This window comes from Cervus elaphus, chromosome 10 (genome assembly GCF_910594005.1).
Source record: "Cervus elaphus chromosome 10, mCerEla1.1, whole genome shotgun sequence".
Lineage (NCBI taxonomy): Eukaryota > Metazoa > Chordata > Mammalia > Artiodactyla > Cervidae > Cervus > Cervus elaphus.
This window is the reverse complement of record NC_057824.1, coordinates 33,606,647-33,621,511: the sequence shown is the minus strand read 5'-3', so window position 1 is coordinate 33,621,511 and position 14,865 is coordinate 33,606,647. Positions and strand designations below refer to the sequence as shown.

The window sequence follows — 14,865 nt, the reverse complement described above, 5'->3', positions numbered from 1 at the left end:
AGTATTGGAGTTTCAGCTTCAGCACCAGTCCTTCCAATGAATATTCAGGACTGATTTCCTTTAGGATGGACTGATTTGATCTCCTTGAGGTCCAAGGGACTCTCAAGAGTCTTCTCCAACACCACAGGTCAAAGGCATCAACTCTTCGGCGCTCAGCTTTCTTTATACTCCAACTCTCACATCCATACGTGACTACTGGAAAAACCATGGCCTTGACTAGATGGACCTTTGTCAGGAAAGTAATGTCTCTGCTTTTTAATATGCTCTCTAGGTTGGTCATAGCTCTACTTCCCAGGAGCAAGCCTCTTTTAATTTCATGCCTGCAGTCACCATCTGCAGTGATTTTGGAACCCCAAAAAATAAAGTTTGTCACTTTCCATTGTTTCCCCATCTATTTGCCATGAAGTGATGGGACCAGATGCCATGATCATCGCTTTTTGAATGTTGAGTTTTAAGCCCGCTTTTTCACTCTCCTTTTTCACCTTCATCAAAAGGCTCCTTAGTTCTTCTTCACTTTCTGCCATAAGGGTGGTGTCATCTGTGTATCTGAGGTTATTGATATTTCTCCTGACAATCTTGATTCCAGCTTGTGGCTTCATCCAGGCTGGCGTTTCGCATGATGTACCCTGCATATAAGTTAAATAAGCAGGGCTATTCACTTTAAAACTCTTTTAACTGTCTTTAACTATTTTCTTTACTTAAATTGAACACCACATTTGATGGATGATGTTATAATTTTGCTTCATCTATAAATCTGATCTAATAAACACAGGAGAAGTAGAATGGTCTATTATACTTATGCCTATTTTTACCCATTTACATGTTCTTTTCTTTGTGGAGTTCAGAGATTTCTGTTATCTCCCTTCTGCTCAGGAAACTTCCTTTAGCGATTCTTTAATGGTAGTTTTGTAAACAACAAATCTTTGTCTTCCTTCTTCTAAGGATTTATTTCCTATTCATTCCTGGAGGATAGTTTTCCTGGATACAGAGTTCACTGTTGGTATTTCTTTTCTTCAACACTTGGAGACACATGCTGTTTCCTTCTAGTTTAGATGAGAAGTGTGGTTATTCAAATTGACATTCTTCTATAAATAATGCATTATTTTTTCTGTGTGCTTGTTAGGTTTTTTTCATGGTCTTTAGTTTTCAGAAGTTTAATTATGATGTGTCTTGGCATGAATTTTTTCGTATTTATCCAATTTGGTGTTACCCAGTTCCTTGAGACAGTGTATGTCTGTCTTTCACCAGACTTGATAAAATTTCAGCCATTATTTTTTTGAATACTTTTTTATTTTGAAAACTTTTTCAGTCCCACATTTTTCCTACTCTTCTTTAGAAACTCCATTGATACAAATAAGTGTTAGATATGTGGTTATTGTCCTACATGTCTTTGAGATTCTATAAATTTTGCAGTGTATTTTCTCTTTATTCAGAATGTGATTCTACTGAATCTGTCTTCAATTTGACTTATTCTATCTTATCTTTATTCTACTTAAGCTTTAAACTTGCTATTATATTTTTCTATGATTTCCATTTGTTTTTTAAATAATTTCTATTTCTTTGCTGAGATTTCTATTTTCCCATTTGTTTTCATAATTTCTTGCTGAAGCCATTTTTATGATGGCTGCTTATATTGCTTGCCTACAATTATAATACCTGCTTCATCTTAGTGCTGTGTCTTTTGCCATGAATGTCATTTCTCATTAATATTGTGATTTTCCTGGTTCTTTGTATGAGTTATTTTCTATCATGTCCTAAGCATTTTAGGTAAAATGAGACTATGAATTCTAATCTTTTTTAAAAGCGGGCAGCACACAAAGGTCAGATGGGTGTGGCTGTTCCTCTTCCCTGCTGACACTTCCCTGGGAAAAGCAGGGTACTGATATACACCTCCTCACTGCAGACAGATGAGGTGGAAGTTCAGACCTCTCTCTGGCCTTGCTAACACCTTTATGAAAGTGGGGCACTGATGCATACCACCTTTTAACCTCTGACTGAGGAAGCTTAGCTCTCTACTGGGCTTCACTGATGCTACGCAACAGGAGACGTGGAAGGAGTGCTGACTAGTTTGGCACCACACTTGTTCAGCTTCTTATTGCTGTTTGGTAGATGTGGAAGGTTAGCTGATGGCAAAGGATGCTTATTAGAACCAATTTGTACTACCTCAAGTATTACTGATACTGTATGTGGATGGAAACTCAACTCACTACTGGACACTGATGGCAGTAAACTGGCAAGGGAATTATTAATTGAATAGTGCCTGACTCTGGAAAGATGGGATTGAGATGGAGGATCAACTTCTTTCTTGACTGACTCAGCCATGAATATAGAGGTGCAGCGGTTTTTCACTTAGTGTTGGGCTGGAATAGGGCAAGTATTGCCAAAATCTTTGCTATTGTTAGGGCACAAATTTCCTAGTCTTTTGGTGCGGGAAAACAGGCTTTGTGTGGAACTTTTTGTATGCTGTTAGTTATAGACTAGGCACTTCTGAAGTGCTTTTTCAAAGATATATGAGTAGCGGTAAGAAATCCCAAGGAAGTAAAGGTCAAGTCAATTCCTCAAGTTTCAAGGTTTCTAAGCAGCCTTTCTTCTTCTTTATAACTTTCAGGGACTTTCTATTCTTATTCATTGTTATATCCAAGATTTTTAATTTTGAGAACTTGGGCTGAATTAAAAATAAGTTTGATCTCCTTGCAGTCCGAGGGACTCTCAGAGTCTTCTCCAACACCACAGTCCAGAGGCATCAACTCTTTGGTGTTCAGCTTTCTTTATAGTCCAACTCTCACATCCATATATGACTACTGGAAAAACCACAGCTTTGAGTAGATGGACCTTTGTTGGCAAAGCAATGTCTCTGCTTTTTAATATGCTGTCTAGGTTTGTCATAGCTTTTCTTCCAAGGAGCAAGTGTCTTTCAATTTCATGATGGCAGTCACCTTTTGCATGATTTTGGAGCCCCCCAAAATAAAATCTGTCACTGTTTCCATTGTTTACCCATCTATTTGCCATGAAGTGATGGGACCAGATGCCATGATCTTAGTTTTCTGAATGTTGAGTCTTAAGTCAGTTTTTTCACTCTCCTCTTTCACTTTCAACAAGAGGCTGTTTAGTTCTTCTTCACTTTCTGCCATAAAGGTGGTGTCATCTGCTTATCTGAGGTTATTGATATTTATTCTGGCAATTTTGATTCCAGTTTGTGTTTCATCCAGCCCGGCATTTCGCATGATGCATACTGCATATAAGTTAACTAAGTAGGGTGATAATATACAGCCTTGATGTACTCCTTTCCCCATTTGGAGCCAGTCTGTTGTTCCATGTCCAGTTCTAACTGTTGCTTCTTGACCTGCATGAAGATTTCTCAGGAGGCAGGTAAGGTGGTCTGGCAGTCCCATCTCTTTAAGAATTTCCCACAGTTTGGTGAGATCCACACAGTCAAAGGCTTTGGTGTAGTCAATAAAGCACAGTCAAACCAGTCAATCCTAAAGGAAATCAGTTCTGAATATTCATTGGAAAGACTGAAGCTGAAACTCAAATACTTTGGCCACCTAATGTGAAGAACTGACTCACTGGAAAAGACCCTGATGCTGGGAAAGATTGAAAGCGGGAGAAGAAGGGGATGACAGAGGATGAGATGGTTGGATGGCATCACCGACTTGATGGACATGATCTTGAGTAAGCTCCAGGACAGGGAAGCCTGGCGTGCTGCAGTCCATGGGGTCACAAAGAGTTGGACATGACTGAGCAACTGAACTGAACTGAAAAATAAGTTTAAAAATATTAACTAATATTTCAATTGTTTTAGATGGGAAGAGTCATTCTAATTTAGTCTATTATACCACCAGAAATAAAAGTCCTTTTTCTTGTTTATATAAATACATTGACTCCTGTCTGACAATCTTATTTTGATTTTCAACACATCACTTTCTGTTTTAGCTCAACATACTATTTTTCTTTATCCACAATTTTGTTAATTGTTTTGTTGAGGTCCTCAAGACCACTCTGGATTCAGTCACTTTCTAGGACAATTCAAGGATATAGCATATAGTCATACTCAAGAGTTATGATGAATAAATAATGATGCTATAATAACAATGTAAGGATACAAAGCACAATCATTGAAGGGAAAAGGAGCATGTGGCAAAGTGCAGATGGAAACAGGCACAAGTTTACAAGAGTTCTCTCTTAGTGCAATCACACAGGTTATGCTTAATTCCTCTAGCAAGGAACTGTGACAACATGTATAGGCCAGATATTGATTAGAGATTGAAGGACTAAGGTTTTTGTTGGGAGCTTGTCACACAGGTGTACCTAACATATATCAAGACTCTAGACTCCCAGAAAGCAAACCTGTGTTTATTATAAAAACTGCTTGCACAAGCACTTTAGGAACCATGAGCCACTCTTACTATTAAGAGAATGGGGAGAATCTTCTAAAAATTTAAGTTCTTAGATGCCAAGCAAAGGCAAACCTTTCTAGGAAGGCTTTCTAAGGAAATGAGTTTCAGGACTGCTATGTTAATTCCTTTCATCACAATTCCAAATACTAATTGTGAATTCTGAAAACCAATCGGCGATATTTGTGATAATATGCAGGTCAGGAAGCAACAGTTAGAACTGGACATGGAATAACAGACTGGTTCCAAATAGGAAAAGGAGTACATCAAGGCTGTATATTGTCACCCTGCTTATTTAACTTATCTGCAGAGTACATCATGAGAAACACTGGGCTGGATGAAGCACAAGCTGGAATCAAGATTGCTGGGAGAAATATCAATAACCTCAGATAAGCAGATGACACCACCCTTATGGCAGAAAGTGAAGAAGAACTGAAGAGCCTCTTGATGAAAGTGAAAGAGGAGAGTGAAAAAGTTGGCTTAAAGCTCAACATTCAGAAAACTAAGATCATGGCATCTGGTCCCATCACTTCATGGCAAATAGATGGGGAAACAGTGGCAGACTTTATTTTTTTTGGGCTCCAAAATCACTGCAGATGGTGACTGCAGGCATGAAATTAAAAGAGGCTTGCTCCTTGGAAGGAAAGTTATGGTCAACCTAGAGAGCATATTAAAAAGCAGAGACATCACTTTGCCAACAAAGGTCCGTCTAGTCAAGGCTATGGTTTTTTAGGTGGTCACGTATGGATGTGAGAGTTGGAGTATAAAGAAAGCTGAGCGCTGAAGAATTGATGCCTTTGACCTGTGGTGTTGGAGAAGACTCTTGAGAGTCCCTTGGACTGCAAGGAGATCCGACCAGTCCATCCTGAAGGAGATCAGTCCTGAGTGTTCACTGGAAGGACTGATTTTGAAGCTGAAACTCCAATACTTTGTCCACCTGATGTGAAGAACTGATTCATTGGAAAAGACCTGACGCTGGGAAAGACTGAAGGCAGGAGGAGAAGGGGACGACAGAAGATGAGGTGGTTGGATGGCATCACCGACTCAGTGGACACGAATTTGGGTAAACTCCGGGAGTTGGTGAAGGACAGGGAGGCCTGGCGTGCTGCAGTCCATGAGGTCGCAAAGAGTCAGATATGACTGAGTGACTGAACTGAACTGAAGTGATTAAAGGTTATATTTTGATACTTAAAATTCTTACTGCAAAAATATATTTATACACTAAAATTATTTAATAGGGACTATACTTGTTCAATACAGAAAATACAGGAGAAATAATGCTTAATAGGTGTGGTATAAAAAAGAAATATTCCTTAATTTGGGGGGAAGTTATTAAAAATTGTCAATAGAAAATTATTTCTATAAGATCTGTAGTAGGCCAATCTGGGGTTATCTGATGATATATATCTTTCTCATGTGGGCTTTCAAGAAGAATCATTTTCCTTTGTCTATGTATGTGATACAAAGTCTTACCACATGTTAAGTACATAAAGCACATGCTGAATAAATGAATGAATGAATATCTCCTTCCCTTGATTTGCTTTCGGAAGTGATTTGAAATCAACTTCTGCAGGAAGCACTGTTTAATCTATCCTAAGTTCCAACTGGTAACAATCTTATTTTATATACTGTTTTTACACATGCATTGGGCAGTATTAAATTTCAGTGCACCCTCTACCTCCTGTAAAATCATTTCATGTGCAATTCATCTTCTATATTAGAATGTATACCAAGACTGTATGTGAGATAGCTACATGGAGCTCCCAAATATGGCCTTATTTTGGTCAATTAAAATGGTAATTCTGTTACAGAAGAAGTCTTAGACTTACCTTTATCGAAGAATGTGCTAACCATAAAGCCAAAGAATATTGAAGCAGTGGCATAACACATAAGAAAGACAAAGATGAAACTATAGTCACTGTAGCAGAAGACTGGATCATTGAAAATCTACAATAAAACAATTATGACATCATGTAAAATATGCAGTAAGCAGTACCATATAAACACAAGGGAAGAGGGAGAAAACTATGGCCCTAAAGAAACAGATCACACTGCCCAGTGACTGAAACTCAATGAGATGCCAAGTTAACTAATTGACTTATTTCTTACAGAAGGATTAATGTTTTTCTCAGAGATTTGGCAGTCTCCGAATTTCCATAAAAGCCATTTTTCATTCTCTTGAAAACCTGAGACTAACCAGTCCATACTATGATTACTTTTTCCTTCTCAAAGGATAGTTGCAGTAGGTTGCAATCCACTGGAAATAAAATGTTAGATGTAACAGCCATATACAGCATGTAACTATTAAACACTTGATACATTAAGCACCTGGAAAGTAGTGAGTGTGACTGAGGAGTTGACTTTTTGTTTTCATTGAATTTTAGTTATTTTTAACTTAAACTCAAAAGATAAAGCAGTGTCAAATACAGATGAAGTATTTCTAATGAAAATACAGTGCATAAATTGAGATGTGCTCTAAATATGAAACATACACTGGAGTTATAAGTATTTAGTACAGAAAAGAATGTAAAATATCTAAATTTTTAAATTGGTTGCATACTGAAATAATATTTTGTATATATTGGCTAAATCATATACATTATGAAAATAATTTCAACTTTTCCTTTTTAAAATTTCTAGTAGCTACTAAAATCCTAATAGTACATGTATGACTCATCTCTGTTGAATGAAACTAACACTTGCCTTGGCAAAAACTAACACACATATCAAGGAGACAATAAAGATATAAAAAAAGAAGAACGTGAAGAAATACGCAGCCCAGATCATCCAACTTCTAAGTCCAACTGTAAGCTGGTACTCCTGTAGGAAATTAAAAACAAATCAAATATTAAATATATCAGCAATTCATAACATTTTCACATACATTTAAAAACTAAATTCTCATAAAGACACATTTAAATGGATAATATGTTCATTTTATGAGTGAGAAAAATCAAGGCTCAGAAAGTCATGTGAGTTGATTACATTTATGCAGTTAGTAAGGGCAGTACTGACATTCAAATCTTTTCCTCTTGAGTTCAGAAATCTTTCGTCAACATTACACCTAGTATTAAACCAAAATGGAGAGCATTTAAAATTAAACTTTGAAATATCGAGATTAAGATCTCTTTTCCATTACATCCACTTCCAGGGATATTAGATAAATGTGTTTATGGTTTCTTTCCTTTTTTAAAAATTCAATTGTAAATTAGAAGTCAGCAGTACTTCTTATACTTGTTCTTTTTAGGCAATGAGTCTTTTCCTTCCCTCTAGCTTATCTCTGAGCTTTTTGGAACTGTGGTTTGATGTCTACCATTAATTTTGTAAAAGTCTCTGCCATTATTTCTTTAACTTTATTTTCACATTTCCTTTTTGAATTCCAATTATATACATGCTATATCATTGATGGTGTCCTATAGCTTTTCAATGTTTTCTTCTGGATCTTTACATAGTGTTTTCTTTTTGCACTTAAATTTGTGTAATTTCAACTTTCTTGTATTCAATTTTTGATTCTTTCCTCAGCAAGGTCAAGTCTACTTATGAGTCTGTCAAAGGCAGACTTCATTTTTGTCAGCACGCTGTTTTTAATTTCCAGCAATTCCATTTGACTCCTTATAGCTTGCTGTTTCCAATCAGTTCAGTTCAGTTCAGTTGCTCAGTGGTGTCTGACTCTTTGCAACCCCATGAACTGCAGCACACCAGGCCTCCCTGTCCATCACCAACTCCCGGAGTTGACTCAAACTCATGTCCATTGAGTCAGTGATGCCATCCTGTCATCCCCTTCTCCTCCCACCTTCAATCTTTCCCAGCCATCAGGGTCTTTTCAAATGAGTCAGTTCTTTGCATCAGGTGGCCAAAGTATTGGAGTTTCAGGTTCCACATCAGTCCTTCCAATGAACATTCAGGACTAATTTCCTTTAGGTTGGAATCTTCCTTTGGTTGGATCTCCTTGCAGTCCAAGGGACTCTCAAGAGTCTTCTCTAACACCACAGTTCAAAAGCATCAATTCTTTGGTGCTCAGCTGTTTCTGATAGCATTACCTATCTGATCATGCATGTTATCTGTTGCGCTGAAAAGAGAAAGCTTGACACTACTATTTTTAAAGAAGGCATGTTTGCAAGATTGGCTTTTGGTTGGTATATGGAAATTTGGCTGATAAACCACTCCCTTCACTGATATAAAACATTTTCTAAATGATAAGTGTGGCTGACTGTGCCTAAACTGTTTGTACAAATAATATGGTGTATGCTGGATATCTGCTGTCTAGGAGTTTGGAATTTTGGTATGTGGTAGGTCAAAGGTGCTTATATAATATAACCAGCATGCCAATCAAAACCTTGGATGATAAGTCTCTAATGGATTTCTCTGGACAAGAACATCACAAATATGTTGCTGGATTTTCATCACTGGTGCAAGAGTATGCCCTATGTGATCTCTTGTGAAATTACTTGTGGAAGCCTACAGGTTAATTCCTCTAGGCTTTGCCTGTGTCATTTTCTCTTATGATTCAGCTATCACCTATACTTACTCTACCATTAAAATAAACCTTAGCTGTTAGCATATCTACATGCTGAGTCACATGAATCCTTCAAGTGAATTTCAGAAAATAGGGATGGTCTTAAGGATCCTGGACACCTCTATCTTTTCCTTTAGTGCCTTAAATTATTAATCACAGTAATTTAAACTGTGAGGCATGGGTCGGCGGTGGACTGTGGCAGGGCCAGGGGCATTGAATGCCCCAGTGCTGCACAGGACCTTTTGAAAGAGGTCCTTAAATTATCTTCATTACCTTCACCAGTCTGGCCTCAGGTAAAACAAGAGGGAGGGAACACAGTCCCGCCCATCAATATGAAATTGGACTAAAGATTTACTGAGCATTGCCCCACCCATCAGAATAAGACCCAGTTTCCCACTCAGTCAGTCTCTCCCATCAGGAAGTTACCATAAGCCTCTTACACTTATCCATCAAAGGGCAGACAGAACGAAAACCACAATCACAGAAAAATAATCAAACTGATCACATGGACCACAGTCTTGTCTAACTCAACGAAACTATGAGCCATGCCATTTAGGGCCACCCAAGATGGATGGGTCATGATGGAGAGTTTTGACAAAACATGGTCTACGAGAGAAGGGAATGGCAAACCACTTCAGTATTCTTGCCTTGAGAACCCCAAGAACACTTTGAAAAGGCAAAAAGATAGGACACTGAAAGATGAACTCCCCAGGTTGGTAGGTGCTCAATATGCTACTGGAGAAGAGTGGAAAATTCTGAAAGAGATGGGAATACCAGACCACCTGACCTGCCTCTTGAGAAATCTGTATGCAGGTCAGAAAGCAATAGTTAGAACTGGACATGGAATAACAGACTGGTTCCAAACAGGAAAAGGAGTACGTCAAGGTTGTATATTGTCACCCTGCTTATTTAACTTATCTGCAGAGTACATCATGAGAAACACTGGGCTGGATGAAGCACAAGCTGGAATCAAGATTGCCAGGAGAAATATAATAATCTCAGATATGCAGATGATACCACGCTTATGGCAGAAAGTGAAGAAGAACTGAAGAGCCTCTTGATGAAAGTGAAAGAGGAGAGTGAAAAAGTTGGCTTAAAGCTCAACATTCAGAAAACTAAGATCATGGCATCTGGTCCCATCACTTCATGGGAAATAGATGGGGAAACAATGGAAACAGTGGCAGACTTTATTTTTTTGGGCTCCAAAATCACTGCAGATGGTGATTGCAGTCATGAAATTATAAGACGCTTGATCCTTAGAAGGAAAGTTATGACCAACCTAGAGAGTATATTAAAAAGCAGAGACATTACTTTGCCAACAAAGGTCCGTCTAGTCAAGGCTGTGGTTTTTCCAGTGGTCATGTATGGATGTGAGAGTTGGACTGTGAGGAAAGCTGAGTGCTGAAGAATTGATGCTTTTGAACTGTGGTGTTGGAGAAGACTCGCTTGGACTGCAAGGAGATCCAACCAGTGCATCCTAAAGGTCAGTCCTGAGTGTTCACTGGAAGGACTGATGTTGAAGCTGAAACTCCAATACTTTGGCCACCTGATGTGAAGAACTGACTCATTGGAAAAGACCTGATATTGGGAAAGACTGAAGGCAGGAGGAGAAGGGGACAACAGAAGATGAGATGGTTGAATGGCATCACCGACTCAGTGGACATGAATTTGGGTAAACTCCGGGAGTTGGTGAAGGACAGGGAGGCCTGGCGTGCTGCAGTCCATGGGGTCGCAAAGAGTCAGATACGAATGAGTGACTGAACTGAACTGTACAGTGGAGAAATAACTCCAGAAAGAATGAAGAGATGGAGCCAAAGCAAAAACAACACCCAGTTGCAGATGTGACCAGTGATGGAAGTAAAGTCTGATGTTGTAAAGAACAATATTGAATAGAAACCTGGGATGTTAGGTCCATGAATTAAGGCAAATAGGAGGTGGTCAAACAGGAGATGGCAAGAGTGAACATCGATATTTTAAGAATCAGTGAACTAAAATGGATTGGAATGGGTGAATTAAATTCAGATGACCATTATATCTGCTACTGTGGGCAACAATCCCTTAGAAGAAATGGAGTAGCCCTCATAGTCAGCAAAAGAGTCTAAAATGCAGTCCTTGGGTGCTGTCTCAAAAATAACAGAATGAACTCTGTTCATTTCCAAGGAAGCCATTCAACATCACAGTAATCCAAGTATATGCCCAACCAGTAATACTGAGGAAGCTGAAGTTGAATGATTCTATGAAGACCCACAAGATCTTCTAAAACTAACACCCAAAAAAGATGTCCTTTTCATTATATGGGACTGGAATGTAAGCACAGGAAGTTGAGAGATACTCGGAGTAACAGGCAAATTTGGCCTTAGAGTACAAAATGAAGCAGGGCAAAGGCTAACAGTTCTGTCAAGAGAATTTACTGATCATGGCAAATACCCTCTTGCAACAACACAAGAGATGACTCTACACATGGACATCACCAGATGGTCAATACTGAACTCAGATTGATTATATTCCTTGCAGCAAAGATGAAGAAGCTCTATACAGTCAACAAAAACAAGACCAGGAGCTGACTGTTACCCAGATCATGAACTCCTTCTTGCAAAATTCAGACTTTTGCAAAATTGAAGAAAGTAGGAAAAACCACTAGACCATCCAGCTTTGACCTAAATCAAATCCCTGATGATTATACAGTGGAAGTGACAAATAGATTCAAGGAATTAGATCTGATAGAGTACCTGAAGAATTATGGACAGAGGTTCGTGATATTGTACAGGAGGCAGTGATCAAGACCATCCCCAAGAAAAAGAAGTGCAAAAAGGCAAAATGGTTGTCTGAGGAGGCCTTATAAATAGCTGAGAAAACAAGAGATGCTAAAGGCAAAGGAGAAAAGGAAAGATACACCCATTTGAACACAGAGTTCCAAAGAATAGCAAGGAAAGATAAAAAAGCGTTCCTCAGTGATCAATGCATACAAATAGACGACAACAATAGAATGGGAAAGACTAGAGATCTCTTCAAGAAAATCAGAGATACCAAGAAAATATTTCATGCAAAGATGGGCACAATAAAGGACAGAAATGGCATGGACCTAACAGAAGCAGAAGATATTAAGAAGAGGTGGCAAGAATACACAGAACTGTACAAAAAAGATCTTCATGACCCATATAATCATGATGGGGTAATCATTCACCTGGAGCCAAACATCCTGGAATGCAAAGTCAAGTGGGCCTTAGGAAGTGTCACTATGAACAAAGCTAGTGGAGGTGATGGAATTCCAGTTGAGCTATTTCAAATGCTAAAAGATGATGCTGTGAAAGTGCTGCACTCAATATGCCAGCAAATCTGGAAAACTCAGCAGTGGCCACAGGACTGGAAAAGGTCAGTTTTCATTCCAATCCCAAAGAAAGGCAATGCCAAAGAATGTTCAAACTATTGCACAATTGCACTCATCTCACACACTAGCAAAGTAATGCTCAAAATTATCCAAGCCAGGCTTCAATAGTACGTGAACCAGGAACTTCCAGATGCTCAAGTTGGATAAATAAAAGGCAGGCAAAGCAGAGGTCAAACTGCCAACATCGATTACAGATTTGTCTCTTTGAAACGTTTTCTTCTTAATTTTTGGTGTGGCTTGCAATCCTTTGTTGAAAATCAGACATGTTAGCTAGGGGAGCATATATGAAGGTAAATAGGCCTATAGTGTGAGACTTCATATTAGATTAGCTAGGACCTGAGTTGTTTGAAATTTTAACTCTAGGTACTAGAAACATCAAATTCCTCTAGTGACCTTTCACTGTGTCCCTTCTTGCCATCAGGTTTTACTTTACCTTTCTGCTGCTCCACACAGTTTGCTTCTGGAAATCGGCCAGCTTGGTATTCACTCTTCCTGCTCTGTATTTGTTGTTACTGGGATATAATCTACTTCTATGGGATGCAACAACCATCCACAATGCTGAACATGCAGAAATAATCCAATCCTCTGTGTAACACAACTCTACATGCTTACAAATCCTTTAAAGAAACTTTATAAGAAAATAATTTGGATTACCTTCAATCTTTTCTCCTTTTCCCATACAATAGATCGAATGATGGAAAGTATAGTTGGAGAGAACATGAGTATGAACATCAAAGGAAGGAAACTACCAGTGAGTAAAAGTACTCCGTCATCAGGATAAGCTGGATATGGAAATCTCTGTACAAAGATGCTGACATTGTCAAACAACTGTTTAGCACTGCTCTCATGATACACAATGATGGCCTTATCTAAGGCATGCTGTATAGCCAGGAATCCTTCTCTGATGTACCCTATATGATAAAATAAACATCATCAAGTAAAACATGCTAAGGAACATCTAATCAGACACATGCAAAAAGCAAGGTAATTCAAGTCAGTCACAGCTTATCACATATAGAACCTAAACTTAGTGTTGCATCAGGGCTAACTGAACATAATAGCTCTGAGAACCTATTATAGTTCTCACACAGAAACAAGGGTTACTTCTTCAGATTGAATCTAATTCACATCTTCTAAAAATTAAATATATTTAATAAAAGTGGTAGATTTGGTAAATGTAATTCATATTTACAAAAAATGCAACTTTAAACACTGGTGAGATGAAGACTTGGAAATGTAAAATAAAACGTGAAAGTCAGATTGACAGATATATAAAGTGAATAATACAGTTTGGACCCCAAGGAAAATTGTTTCACTGAAACCAAGTTATCCATAAAGCTAAAAGGCAGTTTAGGATTTAACTTGCTTTTCTTTTACTTATTTTTTCTACTTGGAATGTGCTTTTAATTTACAAATCTAGAGTCTTATGCATTGGTAAATTAGGTGAGACTAAAAAAAAAATGATTACACTTGGGATAGACTCAAACTGCTTTTTTAAAAACTGAAGAATAGTTGATTTACAATAATGTGATAGCATCAAGTATACAGCATAGTAACTCAAGCACATTTTTTCAGATTATATTCGACTACAGGTTAGTATAAGAAACTGAATATAATTCCATATACAGTAAACTCTTATTGTTTATCTATTTTATGTATTTTGTAGTTGTTTAGTTGCTCAGTCATGTCCGACTCTTTGTGACACCATAGACTGCAGCATACCAGGCTTTCCTGTCCTTAACCATCTCCCAGAGCTTGCTCAAACTCATACCCAATGAGTTGGTGATGCCATCCAACCATCTCGTCGTCTGTTGTCCCCTTCTCCACCTGCCTTCAATCTTTCCCAGCATCAGGGTCTTTTCTAATGACTCAGTTCTTCACATCAGGTGGCCAAAGTATTGGAGCTTCAGCTTCCACATCACTTCCAATCAACATTCAGGGTTGATTTCATTTAGGATTGACTGGTTGGATCTCCTTTCAGTCCAAGGGATTTTCAAAAGTCTCCTCCAACACCATGGCTCAAAAGCATCAATTCTTTGGTGCTCAGTTACTTTTATGGTCCAACTCTCAGATCCATACACGAATACTGGAAAAGCCATAACTTTGACTATATGGACTTTAGTCAGCAAAGTGATGTTTCTGTTTTTTAATAAGCTGTGTAGGTTGGTCATAGCTTTTCTTTCAAGGAACAAGTGTCTTTTAATTTCATGGCTGCAGTCACCATCTTCAGTGATTTCAGAGCCCAAGAAAATAAATTCTATCACTGTTTCCATTGCTTCCCCATCTATATACAATGAAATGATGGGACCGGATGCCATGATCTTAGTTTTTTGAATGTTGAGTTTTAAGCCAGCTTTTTCACTCTGCACTTTCACATTCATCAAGAGGTTCTTTAGTTCCTCTTCACTTTCTGCCGTAAGGGTGGTGTCACCTGCATATCTGAAGTTATTTGTATTTCTCCCGGAAATCTTGATTGCAGCTTGTGCTTCATCCAGCCTGGAATTTTGCATGATGTACTCTGCACATAATTTAAATAAGCAGGGTGACGGTATACAGCTTTGACGTAC

General features: G+C 38.3%; 1 protein-coding gene across 1 annotated transcript in view; it reads right to left on the bottom strand.

The window, feature by feature from the left end:
* The window catches only part of LOC122702003 (phospholipid-transporting ATPase ABCA3-like), a 223,302-nt gene that overhangs the window by 182,605 nt on the left and 25,832 nt on the right, over window positions 1-14,865 (bottom strand). Inside the window, exons 5-7 of the mRNA XM_043915525.1 lie at window positions 12,953-13,209; window positions 7,104-7,214; window positions 6,224-6,341 (exon numbers count right to left, since the gene is read on the bottom strand). Coding sequence (XP_043771460.1) covers window positions 6,224-6,341; window positions 7,104-7,214; window positions 12,953-13,209 — 486 coding nt within the window. The remainder of the gene's footprint in view (window positions 1-6,223; window positions 6,342-7,103; window positions 7,215-12,952; window positions 13,210-14,865) is intronic.